The sequence below is a fragment of the Onychomys torridus genome, chromosome 21, assembly GCF_903995425.1.
Source record: "Onychomys torridus chromosome 21, mOncTor1.1, whole genome shotgun sequence".
NCBI classification, from domain to species: domain Eukaryota; kingdom Metazoa; phylum Chordata; class Mammalia; order Rodentia; family Cricetidae; genus Onychomys; species Onychomys torridus.
Window position 1 is genome coordinate 53,195,496 of NC_050463.1, and position 19,576 is coordinate 53,215,071.

A 19,576-nucleotide genomic window follows, 5' to 3' on the forward strand; every position below is an offset into this window, starting at 1 on the left:
ATTACCAGCCTCAAATAAATCACACATGGGCAGGCCCTATGCTCAACTTTCCCATTAGAGAAGAGCTGATTATTTTCAGAGAATTAAAAAAGAAACACAAAGAAATGATTAAACGCTTTATTCGGAGACATGCTCCCTTAATAGCTGATGTGATATTTAAATATGTGTTATACATATTCATAATTTTGCCTTTTCAAAATGTGGTTTGTAAAATAAGCATTTCCCACGTCATTAATTTTTTTCAGAAATAAAATTTAAATGGTAGCTTAGAATTTCTGTGTGTAGATTCATCATTTTTGTAAGCCTGAACTTTATGCTGGACATTTTAGATTGTGGTTATATTTTAATCATTCTAACAGTGACCTGATTATCACATTGAGGACATTATGTTCTGATATCCTGTTGTATCAAATGCATCTTCATTAGCTTATCATCAGTATGTGGCAGAATAGCCTGCTTTCTGAGCTGTGTTCCAAGGTAAGGGCTGGAGGAGGTGGTGCTTCTTATTGTTTGCAAACTCCAGGCCCTCCCCTGCTATATTCAGAGTATTTTCTGGGCACCTGATTTCCTTCTGTCTTAGTTTTGCTATCAGGAGGTCATGCCTATTCCATGAGGATAACCCCATCTTCATTCTAGCCCCTGAGTTGCTGAAACTGACTGATGCTCCCATCTTGTGTTGTGCATAAATCATGCCCTGCCCTTCATTATCTCAGTCACTGTGATGGATTCAGGGAAGAGACCTCAACAGAGATAGATAGGAGGTAGAAGGGCTAAGATTTGTGGGAAGAGACATTTCATCATTGGACTTGGGGCAAATGCACCACCTGAGCATTGCTACAAGTCGCAATAGACCTCAAAGACTTTGGTTACTGCTAATGTCTTAAAACTACTTCCATTGCTATAACAACATGTCACACAGATGCAAAGTGACCCAAATGGGGGAGTCAGGTAGGTTGTGGCTGCCTTTTATTGTCTGCTTTTTCTGTACATCTAAAACTTTCTAAAATCAGACTGTTTAAAAAACAGGTCTTTCTCTTCATTTCCTTTCCCCAGGATCCCCAAACTCTTCTTAAAGGCTTAGCTGAGACCCAGACCAGAAGTGTTTCTTTATATCTGGAAAAAAGATTCAGAAGCCATGTACCTGGGCCCTCAACCTTCACTCACCTAACACTGTACCCTGTCAGCTTTTGCTCACCCAGTGTCCCCTGGTCTGCTATCCAGCAGGCCCCGGGAGAGAAGGCACAGGCAACATGCTCAGAGAGGAGCATGTGTGCTCAGCAAAGTCCCACCTTGAGGCTGAGCCAGTAGTCGGACTTGATAGCCCATAACCAGTCTGGTTCTAGCCTGCATGGCAGCCCCTCCCCATGTGATTTTGGTGTAGATAACTCTAATTCAGTAGAAAGGCAAACAAGAGGAGTCTTTGAATTTCTTCTTGCAGAAAATTATCAGCAAAATATTTGTCACATTCTGAATGGTTCTTTTTCTCTTTTTATTAGTTATATCTCTAAAACCTGGCTGTGCATTCTGAATTCTGAAGATAACAACCTTTCAAGTAGTTATTCTGATAGTCACATTGCTTGAGTGGGAAACAGTTGACATAAACAGCTATTTGACATATATCCACATATTCATAACAGAACATAAATACCAAGTTTAGAATCTAAGGTCTGCCTGGTCAACAGTATTCTGACAAAAGTGAAGGTCTATTGAGCTCTGCAGGTCCCTGCCTTAGTGTTCAGGGCTGAAACCTGGGTAAAGATACAATACCCACCAAGCTCATCAAGACAGAGGTCCTTGGACTTGCTGTGTTTCAGATGAAGCTCAGTGACCTTGGTTTTAACTTATAAGTAAAGTGACATTGGTGCATCAGGAAAGACTCTCTGGTGGGGCAAGTGAGGTAGCTACCTCAGCTTCTACTGACACTTGTGAGCAATAGAGTCTCAGGTGACCCAGAACTAAGCATCCATGCACACTATGGCAGGTGATGGCTTTCTGACCTGTCTGGCCATATGTGGCTTTTGGTAGAGCAGTATTTTTTTTTTTTTTACTATAAGACACAATATGTTGGTATATTTTAGGGTTTTCATGGGATAACAGGATGATGCAGCAATTCTCCATTGGATTCATTGTTGTCTACAATCTGCAAACTTTACTTAATTCAGTTCTTTCCAGATAAACTTTTAGATAGAATATATCTGCCCAATTGATATCCTTAAAATCACTGCTAATATTTTCTGTAGGCACAAGGGCCTTCATCTCATAATTTTTCCACTAATGCTACATGATGTTGTTAAAATGATTTCACAACCTTACTTTTAACACATTTTAATGGTGTTTGAAAACATGAATAGCTGAAGTATCACCTTTTGGATTCCCATTTGCAAGTCAGAAATAAATATTCTATCAATGAAGCTGAGCAGAGTAAAAGCAGGGCTGAGTGTATGTCTTCCAACCCTATCTTTCCAGGATCTCTGAGGGTTTTGGAGATAGAGGATGGAGAATGGATGGTGAGGTTCCTTTCATATAGACCCTGCTTCTTCCTGAGCAGGACACCTCACTGCAAAGGATGCTGACCCCTATATCTCTGTCTCCTTCCCCACTTCCTCAAGGAACTCAGAAATAAACTGTCCTTGATTGAAGGATATTATTTTTTTTTTTAGCTTTTTTCCAAATTTCCCATAATAAGAATCTTTAGGTCCTTCTGGAACCCATTTCAAAATTCTGACAAGACATGTTGAGAACTACAGCTTAGTGAATATTTTGTCTTTTCTACACTGTCAAGCTTTTATAAATGCCTATAACTGGCCCTTGGGATGAAGGCTGGTTGTGCCATAACCACTTTGGGAAGCTAGTGATAATCATTTGGGAACATCTGCAGAATTTCTTCTCCCTAGAAGTCACTTGTGTAGCTCCAATCTCCTGGAACAGAGACTCGACCTCCTTCCTCTAGAGAGAACACATTGACTTTACTGAGATGCAGTCCATCCTTTGGAGACATGGGTGGGTGTCCTGCTTCGTGCACAGGTTCAGATGGAAGCTCAGGCCTCTGCATGTGAGGGGACCATGAGCCCTCCTGGGTCCACACACTGGGAAACCTGGCACTGGATGCTCTGCAAGTCATTAACTGCCTGTCTCTGATCCAGGGGCTTCAAGCTTCATGCAAGGTTAATTTATTAAAACTTAACTTAATGTTTCTGATTTAGGCAAAGTAAAAACCGTTACTGGAAATTACTAGCAATGCCAAGATATAAATCCTAGGCCCAGGAAACATACATAAATATTTAGGTATAAATTCACTTACCATATTGTGTGCATTACTATGACAACAAAAAGCTGTCTAATATTAGTAGTATGATTTTTATCTTTTAAATTTTACACGCTTCAATGGCTTCAAGGCACTTAGGTAACTAAGCTATCCTGTGTTCACTGTGGCCCAGTGGATATTCCAGTCAAGATTTATTATCTCTGACATATAACTGGGGAAACTGTTGGATAAGGAATGTAAATAAGTTGTCTCATGTCCCTGGCTGGCAAGCAAGACAATTATGCTGAGAACTTACAGTTCTGAGTTATTAGCCTGCAGCCAATTCCACTGAGACACAGAGTAATTCCTCATTGTTCCATACCATCTTCCCTATCTTGCTTTAAAAATTGCTTTGGCTATTGCAGATAAAAGATGAATTTTTAAAAACATTTAATTTTGTCCAACACCATTCTATTATGTAAGGTAATTTTTTTTTATCTTTCTATTTAACATGTTGTCTAGGCTACTTGCAGCTCTTTACATCTTTATTTAGTACAGGGCTGTCCGTTTGGAGCACACTGCCAGTGAATTAACCTCACCTGTTTGTCTCTAGAAATGGACAGTGTTGAACCATGTCAGACATGAACCCTGCTTTCATGGTCTGGCTTCTAAGCTGCTGCTGCTTTGTGCTTTCGTTCTCACTTGTCTTGTTGATGCTGTACAATATGTAACTGAGGCTTTCAAATTACTCAGAAACTAACTACAGCCTCTTTTCTTTGTTTCCCTTAATTATCAATAGAAATAGCTGTCATGTCTACTTTTAACGGTGTGGCTGGTCATTGTGGCCACCATCACATTGCCCTACACTGTGAAGACCCTTGTCCTGGATGTTCCTGCTATGTGGAGCTCTTGTCCCATGGGGCTAGCTGACTTGACCCAGTGCTTGGATGGGCTTCCTCCATCCACCTTCTATAATTCTTTTATAGAATAAGATGACATTTGTTTCCCCTAGGGATTGCTTCATGTAGATTTGGGGGATTGAAGTACAAAATGCTTTTGAGATTTGCTATCCACCTCTACCTAAAAATATCCAAAGGGCTGATTTTTCCCTTTCATATCCCATTTAGAGAGTTTTTTGACATTTCTAATTTACTGAGCACAGCTGTGGGGGTTTACTATCTTCTAATATAAAGGATTACCCAGTCATTGACCATTCAGTCATCAGAGAGTGTCTATGTTAAGTAACTTAACCTCCTAACCAGCAGCTACTTTACTATCATTTTAGAGGGATAACATGGACAGCTACATCACTGGAGAATTGAAAATTATATGAAGACATAGGGATTGCACAAATGAAACCCTTCAGTCTGACTTTGGGCTGAATATTCATTCACAAATCATACTATTTTCACCATTTGGTTTCTTTCAGCATAATTACCACAGGAAAAAATGGAAATATTCCAGGCCTAGAGGAAGCATGTGGCACTTTCCACCATCACAGCTGAGGATCCATCCAGAAGAGCTCCACACTCATGTGGTCCCCACTGTCAACATTACCTGCATGCTACTGACATCATTATTTAGATATCATGCCTGAACATGAGGGAAGACTCTAACACTTCTTAAAAATATCCACTTACTCTGTTAGATTAAAACCATATAGATTCGTTTAGCAACTTTAAGTAACATTAATTAGTTTACCTTCAGGAGAATTAAATCAGTGCTTATGCAAATATTTACGTGATTATAATGTGAGTAAATCTACAACATAAGATTTTTTAAATAAAAACACAGACTTGCAAGTAGACACCTTGTTGTCCTAATTCAATCCTGGGCAAGAAAACGCACGTTAGTGGAGAAAGCCAGAGAAGGTAGCAGTACTCCATAGAGAACACATTTTCTCACTCATAGATTTTCATTTTATACAGCTTGCATACCCTGAGGGAAGCTCAGTGAAGGATGCTTCTGAAAATATAAAATTATTCCAAACATTTGTGTTACTTTATCTCATTTTAATGGTAGAAATTGATCTCACTATTTTTGTGGATCTTGATTTTTTCAGGGATGTTAAACTAAGTTTCGTTACTTATTAGTTCTAGTGGTCAGAATCCCAAAAATAAATAAATAAAAAACAAACAAACAAAACTTCAAACAATGAACTTTTAGACAGAGTACTTATAACCCATTTGATCAATCTGAGAACAGTGTGGGTAGGAATTGGAAAATAGAAGTATAGAAAACAGCATCCAACCTTACAGTTACGTGATGAGTCCCACTAAAGCAGGCTGTTCACATTAATCAAATCTGGAAATTGTGTGGGAAAAAATAACTTCAGAAATTTCATTATTTAGACATTTAGTTAGAAATATCTGAAGAGGGGGGCTGTGTTTTGCTTTGACTGCGTTTTGGATCCTTCAACTGTATAACTCAACCAAAGAGCTGTCTGCATCCCACCTCCACACCAGCTGATGTTTGAAGCAGAGACTTGCTATGGCTGTTTGAACTGGAAGACAGAAATGAACTCCTTTATGAGTTTGCAGTAAGTCACTGGTGGTTAATCCATAAGCAGGACCCATTCTAACCACTGAGGTCTGGAGAAGGCCACCAACAGCCGCCTGTCTCTGCCTTCTTCCAGGGCCCAATCTCATATGAATAACTCTAGCAACCAGCCCCTCACCCCCATCAGATGCAAACTCCTTACCGGAGGAGTGCTGAAAATGTAGAATGAGGAGCCCTTCAGGGCCAAGAACTTGGATCTGAAGTTCTGAGGGTTGTCAGCTCCCTGGGGCCTTTCATTTACCCAGCCCATGTGCACCACCTGCAGAGGGAAACCTTGGAAAATTAAAAGCCAAGCCTTAATGAGATTGTTCTAAGAACAGAATACTAACCACACTCAACATGCTAGGCTCCTTGACTTCAACTCAGTATATTCAGAAAAGAGGGGAAATCAAAGAAGTCCAGGTGAATCTACAAGTTCCAACTCAAGCAGACAGGCTAGAAGCATAAGACAATTTGGGTGAATACCCAGACCCTTGTGGGGTAAGGCTCTCCATAACCAGCTGAGTTGTGGGTTCCTTGTATATCTTAAAATTGTGGTGTTCCCAGAGAGATGATTCAGCTATTAAAAGCAAAGGATCACGACGCAAAGGACAAAAATGCAGGGTTAAATTACACTCTACGAGGGGTTATGCAGATAGAAAAATAGCTAATTATATTTTCAGTGTTTATAGTAATAATGTAGTATCATACAAATATGAAAAAAACGATTAAGGCTTTTTTTTTTTTAACAGTTTAACTATCTAGCAGTGAAAAAAATCATACACCTAAGATTCTTACAACTCAAATAGTTTCAGCCTCATTCTACAAAATGCAAACTATAAGATCAGAATGTGGTACAGGTGTATAATGGAAATACTGATACAGTTTGAGAATTCAGCGAAATGATTTCATCCATACTAAGAAACAACCCTCAGCTTACCTTAATTTACATATGACACATACTTTGAGATAAATGGTATGAGTAACTTCAGTTTAACTTTCCCATCTCTCCATTTTGCCATTTCAATGAAAACCAATTACCTAAAAAACCCTTATTAAACAAACAAACCCTAAATTAAGACAGAGTTCCCAATAATCTCCAACCTCATTCATCTTTCTCTAACTTTTAGGAAGGTGGTTGCTATGTAGCCCTGGCTACCCTGGCACTTGCTACGTAGACCATGCTGGCCTCAATCTCATAGAGATCTGCTTGTTTCTGCCTCTACAATGCTGGCATTAAAGTTGTGTGCCACCATGTCTGACTTTGCAGCACTTTAAATGATATATCTTATTTACTATTTCAATGAACATTACCCAGGGCCCTTTGGGACTGATGACCTTGTGTCCAGAGTTTTGGACAAGAGTAGAAAGCTCATCAGTAGTCCCCATGGCCTGGGTTAGAGCAGCCCTGCATTGACTTTTGCCCAATAACTCCTGGCAGTATTCGTTCTCACACATGATAGACCTGCCCTTGATGTCAAGATGTCAGCTGACAGCTAAAATACAAACAAGGAAAGCAGACATGGTTTCTGTTGGTGGGGATAGTGTCATTCTGTGGAAAGTAGCAGCCATGGCTGGACATAATCACAATATGATATGTACTGACTACAAGTAAATGCTACACACATCTGTAACTTTTGTTATTTACTAGAATTTGCATGTATATGTTGAGCAAGTGTATGAATATTCAAGCATATGTTTACACAGGTGCATTTAATATGTGTACATATGCATGCATGTAAAGTCCCGAATTCAGGCTTGACTATCAATTCTCAGGCACTGTCTTCCTTGGCTTTTTGAGACACAGGTTCTCAGTGGCTCAGAATTCCTCAAGTCTGGTAGGCTGCCTGACCTGCAAGCCCTAGGATTCTATCTAAGGTTCTACCTAGGGTGCTCCACGGTGGGTTACAAGTGTATGCCACCATGTCAAGTTTATTTCTTATAAGCTACATGGATGAAACTCTGGTCCTAATGCTTGTGAGGCAAAGCACTTCACCAACTGAGCTATGTCCCCAGCCTTAACTTTGTCTTACATGTGCCCCAAGAAGGTGAGTTATATCAATGTGATGTGATAAAATGATATTATTATTTTGAAAATTTCATATGTGACTTGGAATGGCTTTAACATAGTTGGCTTTTTATTATATATGGGACTAGAATGCACAATCTCATATGATAACTGTATTTAACACCATGTCTTTGAAAAGCCCCTGGCACAATGTCTGCAGACAGAAGCAAGATGGTATTTGTACTCTGAGAAGACTGCTGAAATGTTAAGTCCTCCTGGAATGTCTTCTGGATTTGGGAACCTTCTAGACTGAAAGTGTGTCTTCCTCCTCTTTGTATGACCACATACACTGCCATGAGCTCTGAGAAGGAATGTGACCTGCCCACACAGAAGAGAGGATGATGACATTCATGGGTGCATACATGAGTATGGATAAACAGGAGTACACAGGAGATGAATAGGCACTGTAGACAGCTGATTAGTGAGTCAAAGATGAAGGTGTCAGTTCTGGATTCCTGGCTGAAATGGAGAAGCTGCAATCTTCTTTCCCACAGCAGCAGAATTCAAACAAGTATGAACTGCCCTTGGATTCCAGTTCATTTGAAGGCCACCATGGGTTGTCAGAGCTACAGGTATTAGCTAGGAACCAGTGCCACCTCTGAAAGTACTGCAACCAGCATTTGGCTCTCCCTGTCTGCCATGCCCTTCATGTTATCAGTGTCCTGGTGAAGCTGGTCTCTCCACATGTGGTCAATGCCGTGCCCAGTACATAGTCAACAAGAATTCCATGCTGAAGAGTGGCTGAGAAGCTTCTGCTCTAGCCATGGTGACAGCTCAGGTTAGTAAGCATCCGAATCACCAATTAGCTGGATGTGAACTTAATTAAATCCCATGTGTAATTTAATTCTGTCTACATCAGTTAACCCAGAAGTAAGTTATAGCTTTGCTGTTATTCAGAACATTGGCTGCCTTGTGAATCTTTTTTATGTATATGTAGCCCGTTCATAAATAATCTACAGGAAGCTAATCTTATCTTTTACATTATGAAATTTTTAATGACTTGCTGCATGTGGTAAGAAGTGTATATCACACTTTGGTGAATGTTGACCTGATGGTATTATGTGACATAATTAACTGGGCACACAGGGTTTCACCATCTCCACAGAGAAGTACTTTGCCATCAGTCTATGAGGGTGCCATTTCAGGAGAGCGTCCTGGCTTTTGTTGGGTCAATGTAGATACTTGGTTAGCCTACACCAGATTGTCATTACACATGCTTTTTTCTTCTACATGAAAAGCTAGTTTCCTGGGCTACTTACATTATTCTTGCAGTATTAATCAAGGCATCATCACATCATCTCCCTAAATTAAAATCCAAGCTAGAAATTTTAGAAGAAATTTATTTTGGAAATAAATAAAGCTGTTTGTAGTTTTGCTAGGTGATCACACTTTGGCTTACCTGAAAGACTTCTCAGTTTGTGCTTATTGTCATTAGATTTAGGTTGGCTATGTGCATGTGTGTGCGTGCATACCCACATGTACACACACAAGCTCTCAGGTCAGAGGTCAACGATGGCTGTCATTCCTCAGGTGCTTTTTTTTGTTCATCTTTTTATTTTGTTTTGTTTTGTTTTGAAAAAGGGTCTCTCATTGGCTTGGAGCTCACCAAGAAGATTCTCCTGGCTGGCCAATGAGCCACAGGGGGTTTCCTGTCTCTGCCTCCTCAGTGCTGGAATTACAAGCACACAACACCATTTGGCTTTTTTTTTTTTTTTTTTTTTTTTTTTTTTTTTTTTTTTAATGTGGGTTCTGGGGACCAAACTCAGGTTTTTATGCTTTCAACGCAAATACTTTACAAACCGAACCATCTCCTCAAGCCAGCTTGGTCTTTATTTTAGACAAGAGTGCTCCAGTTTGAGCAACAATTTATAAGGTTAGATGCTGATTTTTGTACTAGCCTCCAGATTCTCTTTTCTCTCTCTCTCTTTTTTTTTTAAGATTTATTTATTTATTATGTATACAGTATTCTGCCTGCATGTGTCCCTGCAGGCCAGAAGAGGCCACCAGATCTCATTACAAGTGGTTTTGAGCCACCATGTGGTTGCTGGGAATTGAACTCAGGACCTCTGGAAGAGCAGTCTTAACCACTGAGCCATCTCTCCTGCCCAGATTCTCTTTTCTTTTTATTTCAGTTTTAGCAGTTGTTAGATGCCATGCTGGATAGTTTTGTGTCAACTTGACACAAACTAAAGTCATTTGAGAGGAGGGAGCATTAATTTTAAAGATGTCTTCATAAGATCGGGCTGTAAGCAAGCTTGTAGTGCATTTTCTTAATTAGTGATGGATGGGGGAGGGCCTAGCCAACTGTGGTGGTGCCACCCCTGAGCTGATGGTTCTGGGTTCTATAAGAGAGCAGACTGAACAAGCCATGAGGAGCAAGCCAGTAAGCAGCACCCCTCCATGGCCTCTGCATCAGCCCCTGCCCTATTTGAGTTCCTGTCCTGTTTGAGCTCTTGTGCTGATTTCCTTTGATAATAAACAGTGATATAGACATATAAGACAAATAATTTCCCTTCCTCTCCAAGTTGCTTTTGGTCTTCGTGTTTCATCACAGCAATGACAATCCTAAGTAAGACAGATGCCTTTCCCCGCCCCCCACATTCATTCAAGTATTTTTTGTTTATACCAACAATCAATGATTAACTGTTTAAAGTGGGGGAAAATAATGCTTTTCATTTTTGAAGGGTTCAATGTCAACTCCCAAGACACATAATAGAGTGTGTGGAGTTTGGAGCAAATGTGTCACACAAGCCGATGCTCAGGATGGCAGGGATGGTTTGAAAGCTGCCATATAGGGTGGTTCGACTTCAGTGTCCAATGTAAGAACACCAATGAAGCCTCTGGTTAAGTCTAAAGTAGTGTAGAAATTTTAAGTCCAGAGAAAGTATATGAATAAATAAAATCCCAGAAAATAAAACCTCAGGTTTAGATTGCCCAACATGATGTTGTTTTGCTGTACAGATGCAGGAATTGAGGTTGCCAGTTTGTTCAATGTTTCTGCTAGAGACAGACGTAACTGGCCTTAGAACCCATGCTTTTACCCAGCAGGGCCAGCAAATTAAATGTCACATAAGCAAAGTGTGATGTGTGGTAGTAGTCACCTAATGAAGCTGATGTCTCTGGTGTGAAAGGTGATTCATGAAGTACTTGCTCCTCAAAGAGTCTGCAGTTCCCAGCATTGTCATTTCCCTGTGGCCCCTTGATATCTAATGACAGGAAGATATGAATTCCACAATAAAGGAGACATGTTCTGGTCACAGACCTGTGGTCTTTCTATGTAGGCCAGTTGTTAGTATCCATCTGCAAATCCATCATTCTCAAGTCCGATTCATGTTCTGGAGACATGGCTTTCCAGTGCATGTTGGAACCCACTAACCTCTCCCTTTCAAGAGGACGTGATGTTTCCACCTTGTTTTATCATGAGAGATATCCCCTGTCATCACAGAGACCCTAGCAGGCAGCAGAGCTCTGTGGTCCCCACCAGATCAGCTGGAGTACCTGAGGACAAGGACCATCTGTGAAGGGGCTGACTCTGCAAGCACAGAGTCTGAGAGATGCTTCAGAGTTTTGAGCGGCTAATAGAATTCAGTTTCAAAAACAGTAAATCATTTGCGGAAATAAGCAATACAAACTCAGTTGGGCATCCTACCAGCAACAAATGAATTGAGAAAATGTCTATGTGTGAACCAAGTGGAGGTGTCTTAGTGGAAAAATTGGTAAGAAATTTATTCTCAAACTGTAAAGTTAAGTGGGAATATAATAATTTAGTGTGGGAAATATAGAATGAATGCTATTCTAGTTTGAAGATGTTTATAGGAGTATTACTCATAAAATAGCTAACCCCTCATGAATCTATGTAAAACACAAATAGTTGATGATAATTTATAAAATATTAAAAGTGATAACTTATATTTAGGAGAGTTATATTTAGAACTTGTTTCTTTTTTCCAGTGTAAAAATGCTGACTAACAGGTCTGATTGAAGAGCAAACTGAATTTCTTATCTTTCTCAGTCAACATTTAATTGAGAGGACTATTCTCCTGGGTGTCATTGTCTTAAATTTGGGTTCTTTTTTATTATTATTTTTTTCATTTATTTTACATCCTGACCACAGTTTCCCCTCCCTCCTTTCCTCTTGCCCCCTCCTTCCACCTCTCTTCTACCTACCTGTTCCCCCAATCCACTCCTCCTGTTTCTGTTCAGAAAGGGGCAGGCCTCCCATGGGTGTCAACAAAGCATGGCATACCAAGTGGAGATAGGACTAACCTCCTCTCCTCATATTAAGGCTGGGCAAGGCAACCCAGTATGAGAAGTAGGTTCCCAAAAGCCAGCCCAAGCATCAGGGACAGGCCCTGATCCCACTGCTAAGAGTCCCACAAATAGACCAAATGACAAACAGAGAGGGCCTAGGTCTGTCCTGTGAAGGCTCCCTAGCTGTCAGTCCAGAGTCTGTGTGCTCCTATGAGCCCATGTCAGTTGTTTCTATGGGTTGCCTTGTCATGACCTTGAGCCCCCTTGGCTTTTACAATCCTTTCTCCCTCTCTTCAATAGGATTCCTGGAGCTTGGCCCAGTGCTTGGCTATAGATCTCTGTGTTTGTTTCTATCAGTTACTGTATGAAGTCTCTCTGATGACAATTAGGGTTGTCACCAATCTGATTACAGGAGGTGGCCAGTAAATTTGGATTCTGATGCTAACCACTGTTTAAAGGGCATTCATAGTCACAAGTTAAAACATGAGTAATACATTAGTATTAGTTTCCTTAACTTAAAGCTATAACACTTGCTCCTGAAAACCTATGAAAGATGTAGTCCAGAAACCAATGAACTATAAATAATTTCCCCTCATGTATTCAGCCTCATATGTGACTAATAAGCATTCCATGAAAGGCAGAGCCAGGAGTACTCATTAGGAGCTGAAGGAGAGCTGATGTCAACCAAGGGCCTGACCAGGGGAGCCTTGCCCTAGGTACTACATGATGTAAAAACACTGCCCAGAGTGGAGTGACAGGATCCCCCAATGATATTAACACCTGTTGGGTCAGCACCTTCTGGGGTCCATAGCAGCTTACAGGTACATATGTCATAAATTGAATTCTACCTATGTGCTGAGGACTCTACAAGAATGACTTGGTTGTAGAGTAGGGATGTTGTAGATTGAGAGCCAAATCATCATAATCTATCTTTAGTTTCCTTAATAACCATTCATGGTTCCCTCCATGTCTGACCTATCATCCTTGTAACAATCAATCAGGCCACTAGCTGCCACCAGCTCCAAAGCTGAGCATAACACCAGACAACATGTGAAATCTTCAGCAGAGATTTCCCCACTTTGCTATAAACAACCGATGTGATGTCACATCACTGTATTTGAAAAGTGCCTTTATCTACGTGTTTCTTTGTTCTGTTACCATAAAAACTTCAAGAAACTGAATACGGTATACGGGGGAATGTCCACCTATGTTTCTGGGCCACGGTTACTGGAATTTGATTCCAGAACAAATTCTCATATTCCCTTTGAGATGAGAACTATGCTATTGAGTCAACAACATCATATAACAAAATGATCCCAAGTCACACAGGCCTTCTCCATCCTAAATCCCCTCTGGGCTTACACAGTCCTCTCTAAACCCTGCTAAGATGACATTTTCTACTGGATACAACCCATAGAAAAAATTTATCTTAGTAAACACAGGCGATCAGAACAGTCGTCGAATGTGTTTCCAAATAAAAAAAAAGAACACTGAGTTCACACATGGGGCATGGTATACCAAATTCAGTATGATTCTCACTAGCAAATTTCTATCTGAATTTCACAAAAGGAAGCATCCACTTTGGGGGTTTGTTATCCTACTGAGCAGAAGGCATACACCTACCTGGTCACAGGGAGAGCAGCATTTATTTGCCATTTTCATCTGTAGAGGGAAGACAGCAAGGGGTCAGAGTGCCACACACATTAATACCTTCATTTTCCAGCTGGTCTAAATGGCAGCTGAAATTAATCAGCCCAGGAAACTTCTTTGGAAGTTTTTTCCTTTATGCTGTGCTTATCTTCAAACCAGAGCAAACACACACTTGTCACGATAATTCTCAAAGCAGGAAACAATGAAACAAAATAAAGTGTACAGACACACTAATGCCCTTGTTCCCAAACAGCAGCCACTGAGGTGAGGGCAGCTGCTGAATGACGTATGTCTAGACATGTGAAAAAGAAATAAGGGGAATGGCCTCCACTCTGTGTCACGTTAGCTAACTACAATGACCAATGGCCACAGTGAATAGTCAAGTCTTTACTTATTTCCTTAAACTTTGTAGATGTCACTTTCCATAATTTACCAGTGAAGAAATGGAAATCCAGAAGAAGATATACCCAAAACTGTGAGCCCACATGTCTGCCCTGCCATGATGCCCGGGAGTCACCTTCAATATTCATCCAATCAGGAGAACCCTGCACTCACTGGCTTTCTTCAGATGCCAATTCAGCCCCCACTATCTCCCCTTTCTTTGCTTATTTATTTACTTATTTAATTTAAAGAAATATCTATCCATCTATACCCTAGGGATTTACAGTGTGGAATATGAAAACTAAGAATGTAGGAAGGCACTTCTTTATACAACCATAGGAAGATGGCTCCTTGTGTCTTCAAAGTAGAACTCTCACATATCACTGCATCTTGAAATATCTCAGATTATTCAGCCAACTGCTCTCTGTCGATGGGCAGGGCAAGGCAGGGATGAGGAGTGAGGGGCAGCAGTCGATGTGGTACACAGCATCACAGGTTGTGCCAGGATGACAAGAGCAGATGAAGGGATGGAATGCAAACACACACCATGGGTGTTGGAGTGAAAATGGGAGCTGGGCCAAGCCTTTGGCTGTGGGCCAGTCCTGCCACAGCTACACAGCTACACAGCTACAGCTTGTCACACTTCATGATGTTCTCCTCCCCCAAATCATCTCTATTTATTCCTCTATTTTACAAATCGTACTGACTGAATATTAAACATATCACCCAAGGGCACAGAATACTTTTTTCTCTAGCCCAGATGCCTTCAGTGAGACACAGCATATGTTTTTGGCTTGGATAAGTCCTTTTTAATTTTTTAAAAATAAATGTTCATGATTGGGATATGCATGTGTTTATGTGTGTGTGTGTGTGTGTGTGTGTGTGTGTGTGTGTGTGTGTAAGTTTGTGTTCATGCTTATGTGTGCACCTATTTGGTGAGGCCGTAGAAAACCCAGGGTGTGTATATATATATATATATTCTATTTTTATCCCAGTTAATAGTTTATCCAATTAAAATGCCACATTCTATTTAACACATTTGGATTTATACACACACACAGATGTGTGTGTGTGTGTGTGTGTGTGTGTGTGTGTGTGTGTAAGAGAGAGAGAGAGAGAGAGAGAGAGAGAGAGAGAGAGAGAGAGAGAGAGAGAGAATGAGAATGGGAGGGATGGAGACAGAGACAGGGAGAGAACTAGCCTCAAAGTTTCCAAATGTCTATCTATATCTAGTCACATTTTAATAGCTTAAGTTTTAGTTATTTGAGTTAGATATTTGATCTGTTGAGACAAGTATATATTCAGCATGCAGACCCAAATTTGCAGTGGGTTAATTATACTTGGAAAATTCTCATCACTATTGCTAATGCACACATAAGTGGGAGTTAAGTCCTGGGCCACATGCTCACATGTTGAAGCGTCAGGTCACTGATGTTGGCTGAGATTGCACGCAACCAGTCTGCACAGTCCTGGGCAGTGGGGAACTGAAGGACTCCTGTGCTGGTTCCATCCAGGGCCAACACCTCAAAGGCACTGGACCTGCAGCAGAAGAGAACGCCAGGGAGGCTGTCAGCTGAGAGAGGATGACACCTGTTCTGGTCCCTCCAACAGCACCTGCTGTCCTATGCTCAGCTGTGATACACCTAGGAAGGAGTAGATAGTCTTAATCTCCTAGTCAACAGGCATAATAGGTTAGCTTCACCAAAATGAAAACCCACACTGAACTCCCTCACAAGGAACCATTTCTAATTCAGTAGGCACAAGGGAAGCAGGACGGATGGGAAAGAAGCCTTGCTCTGGTTGAAATCTCAGAGTTACCATTTAATAGGCATCCTAGCCATATTTATTCTGAAGCTCATTTACCTCATGAACCTAACATGACATCAAACAACACACTCAGTGATGACTGAGACTTCCCAGTGCATACACTCAGGACGGACAGCAGAGCCCTGGAGAAGCCCCATGTCCTTACTTTGATGTGGACATGGGGAGTGATTGATATGAAGCTGACTCAATCCCAGTAACCATCCTTGTTGAGGAGTCCTTAAGACCTGTATCACACATGTATCTAAACACTCTAAAGTGTGTTGTTATAACCTCTCAGCTATGAGTTCTGCTACACAAGATGAGGGCTTAGGGAAGGAGGGCTACCGAGCCTTTCCTGTGTGTGAGCAGCTCTCAAAACAGCTTCCCACGAGTGAATAATCTTTCTTTTTAAAACAGATATCTCCCCTACTGTCCCTCCCTTAATTAGAACTTCTTGAATGAGAATGAAGCATTTAATTATTCCTGGCTGATTCTTCAGCCTGGTGGAATATGAAAGGTGATGAGTATATTTTTGAAAGTATCACCAGAGGATGAACCTAAGGTGAAGGTGAGTTTTAAGTGAAGGTACAGGCAGCTGACAGGATGGCTTTGAGGAATGGGCCAGGCATTTCACCACAGCCTTCACATGGATGTTTCTAGTTGCTTCTTCCCATTGCTTCTTCTTGGAAGAGCCATTTGTCTCTTCAAGGTTCCTTGTTCCTATATAGCTGCCTTAGACCTGCATGGTCTGTGACAAATTATCACTTTCTCTATGTGGCACTGAACAACATTAAAAATATGTCCTTGTGTTTATTTTGGACACTGCAAGGACATGGACTTTATTCTAACTGCAAGAGGAAGTCACCAGGAGGCTTTGAGCAAAGAAATAGCATGGTCAGAAATGGATGATAAATTTGCAAAAAATCTTGTATTGGAAATGGGCCAAAGGGACAGTGGGGAGTATGAGAGAAATCTGGTAACTTCTGGACTAACCAGGCAAGGAGAGGTGCTTAGAAAAGCCAGCCTCAGGAGGAGGCTGAGGAGGGGAAATTAGTCAAGAAATTGGATTCAGATCATGGGACAAAGAGGAATCAATACTGAACACAAGGTTCTGCCGAATGCACAGAAGTATAGCTGTAATGTTTAGCAGCTGTGCTGGAGTAACTGGACCCAGCATGTGAGGAAGGCCAGACTCGGGACAGAGTTTGGGCCATCTGCTTGCTTATGATGATTCCCAAGTAGAGCTGGGAGTGGGCGGTGGAACAGTCAAGTGTGGGCACTAGGGACATGTCTTGTTTAGAAATAGAAAATGTGAGCTGTCCAGCATCCAGGGTCAGGCTGTGAGAAGGAGAGAGCTCACCAAGGAGCAACATGGAAAGTGAAGCAGCTGGAAAGAGGAGCAACCAGCAGAGAACAAGACTGACTGGCAAAGTGGGATATGCTAAGCTGGCATGTCTCCCTGAAAGTCAGCCCCCAAAGAAAGGTTTCTGCAACAGAAATAAATGTTGGTGTACTGACGCTCTCTGTACACCAGATGTGAGGACTTAAAGACTCCTGCTGCCCCCAAATATAGAAAAGTAGTGCAAACCAACAGATGTGTAAGTCACTACACAATAACACAGGAAACGTGAAGAAGCAAGGCAACCAGGCTGTTCCAAAAGACCAAAGTGCCTCATCTACTAAACACCAATACTAAAATAAGCAAAATGTCAGACAAATATTCTGAAGCTTTCTGGTAAAAATGATTGACAGCATGAAAGTGAATACAGAGTAGGTAATAAATTCAATCTAGAACATAAAGCAGGCGTCAGAGGAAAATGGACCTGGTTTCTATCTCAGGCAAACAGGAAAACAAGCCAGGGCTCTAGTCCTCATTTGTCAGTGGGGAGGGTACCATCCACCCAGGGTGAGGTTGGAAGACCTCTGAGGATGGAGTAAAGTCTAACTCTCTGTCTGGATCTGAATGGAATCTCAGTAAGTAGTGGTAATGGGACCAATAGAATTTTGACAGGATTTGATTATATTTTATGAAAGCATTATATAAAATATATTTATACATCAAAGAAAAACTAGTAAGGATATAGAAGATGGATGGAAATCTGGCATAGTATACTTGAGCTCTTACCTGAAATAGAGACCCCTGCCTCTCCTTGTTCAAGCTGCTGGAATGCCATACAGAGCCTCTTCTACATCTAAGGTATCATGAGACCCAAAGCCTTGTGCATACTCCAGCAAGGCTTTAGATCCCCAAGATGTCCCTGTTTGAGGACAGGGCTGTTTCCAAGGGAGCTATTGCACCCACTTGCATGGTTATCAGGCCTCATATACAGCTAACGGCCATTCACTCTCACTGAGCTGTGCAAAGCCCATATAAGGCCGAAGGAATAGTTGAATTTTAAGCAGCAACTCCTTCCTGAAGGCTCCAGTTAGGGAGCCCTCTGCATTCTCTGGTGTTGACCATCCAATCTCACTGCAACATCCATATTCATGTTAGTAACCATACAATCTGCTTATGAATTCCTCAAATGAAAACCTGCTAGATTAAGCCAATTGAATACAATGTATTGATCCTACAACTAAGTTCAGAAATGGTGGTAGGATATGACTTTGTCAATCAATCCCTTACTTTTAAACATTCATCTTTATTTGCATCATAATTCATATATGTGTTATTTTATAACTTGTTCCACTAGAAGTCTCCTTTTCATTTCAAGACCAAGTGCTAAATGATATCCCAAGTGTTTTTTGAGAAAACTTCATCAACAAATATATTGGCTTGTTAAAGGGTCTTGTGTACCAGGGAATTGCATTGTCCAGATGCTCATGGAGCTGGGACAAGATATGATTCATCCACACCATGCACATTGCTCAACATAGAAACAAGCCCTCTGGTCACTTGTGCCTTTCTGTTTCATGAGGATACTGGCAGGAAATTGAAAACAAGTCCACATGGAGTTTAAATTCTGCTCCAAGGAGCCACAGGCAATGTTTTCTGGCTAGTATTCTATTGATTTTTGTAGAGGTGAGAGAATGAGTGAAGATTTTCACTGGGTGCAGTGGGCAGAGGCAAGGGGATCAGTTCAAGGCCAGTCTCAGGTACAGATATGTGAGACCCTGTCCCAAAAAGAGAGAGGAGAGGGAGAAGGAGGAGGGGAGGGAGGGAGGGAGAGGGAGAAAGGGAGATGGAGAGAAAATCCTCAGATAGTTAAAACACAAGAATATAAAATTTTATACTCCTCTCCCATTTCTGTCTTTTAAAAAGATTTAAAACAATTCTTTGTTGAGTATATGTGTTCATGTACATGTGTGGGGAGGTACCTTTGAAGGCTAGACGTGGGTGTTGGATAACCTGTAGCTGGAGTTACATGGGTACCCTTTTGATGTGTGTTTTCAAACAGGTCAACAATGTGCAAAGAATTCTTATGCTTTTGCAAATGATATATTAGTTCTCCTTGTATTTCTCTGTAAGTCTTTGAAGTAAAAAAATTAATAACATGGGAGGACAAATTGAGGACACTTACACATCTTATAAACAATGGTATTGAAAATAAACAATGAAGAGAGCCAGCTGGCAGCTACCCTTCCTTTATAATAAACATGGTACATCAGTTTTCAAACATTGCAATGGTGTTATCTTT

The 19,576-nt window shown here is 41.0% G+C and overlaps 1 protein-coding gene across 1 annotated transcript in view; it reads right to left on the reverse strand.

The window, feature by feature from the left end:
• The window catches only part of Sntg2 (syntrophin gamma 2), a 111,717-nt gene that overhangs the window by 53,463 nt on the left and 38,678 nt on the right, over window positions 1–19,576 (reverse strand). The window contains exons 6-8 of the mRNA XM_036170282.1: window positions 15,542–15,671; window positions 13,725–13,763; window positions 5,946–6,062 (exon numbers count right to left, since the gene is read on the reverse strand). Of these exons, the coding sequence (XP_036026175.1) occupies window positions 5,946–6,062; window positions 13,725–13,763; window positions 15,542–15,671 (286 nt within the window). The remainder of the gene's footprint in view (window positions 1–5,945; window positions 6,063–13,724; window positions 13,764–15,541; window positions 15,672–19,576) is intronic.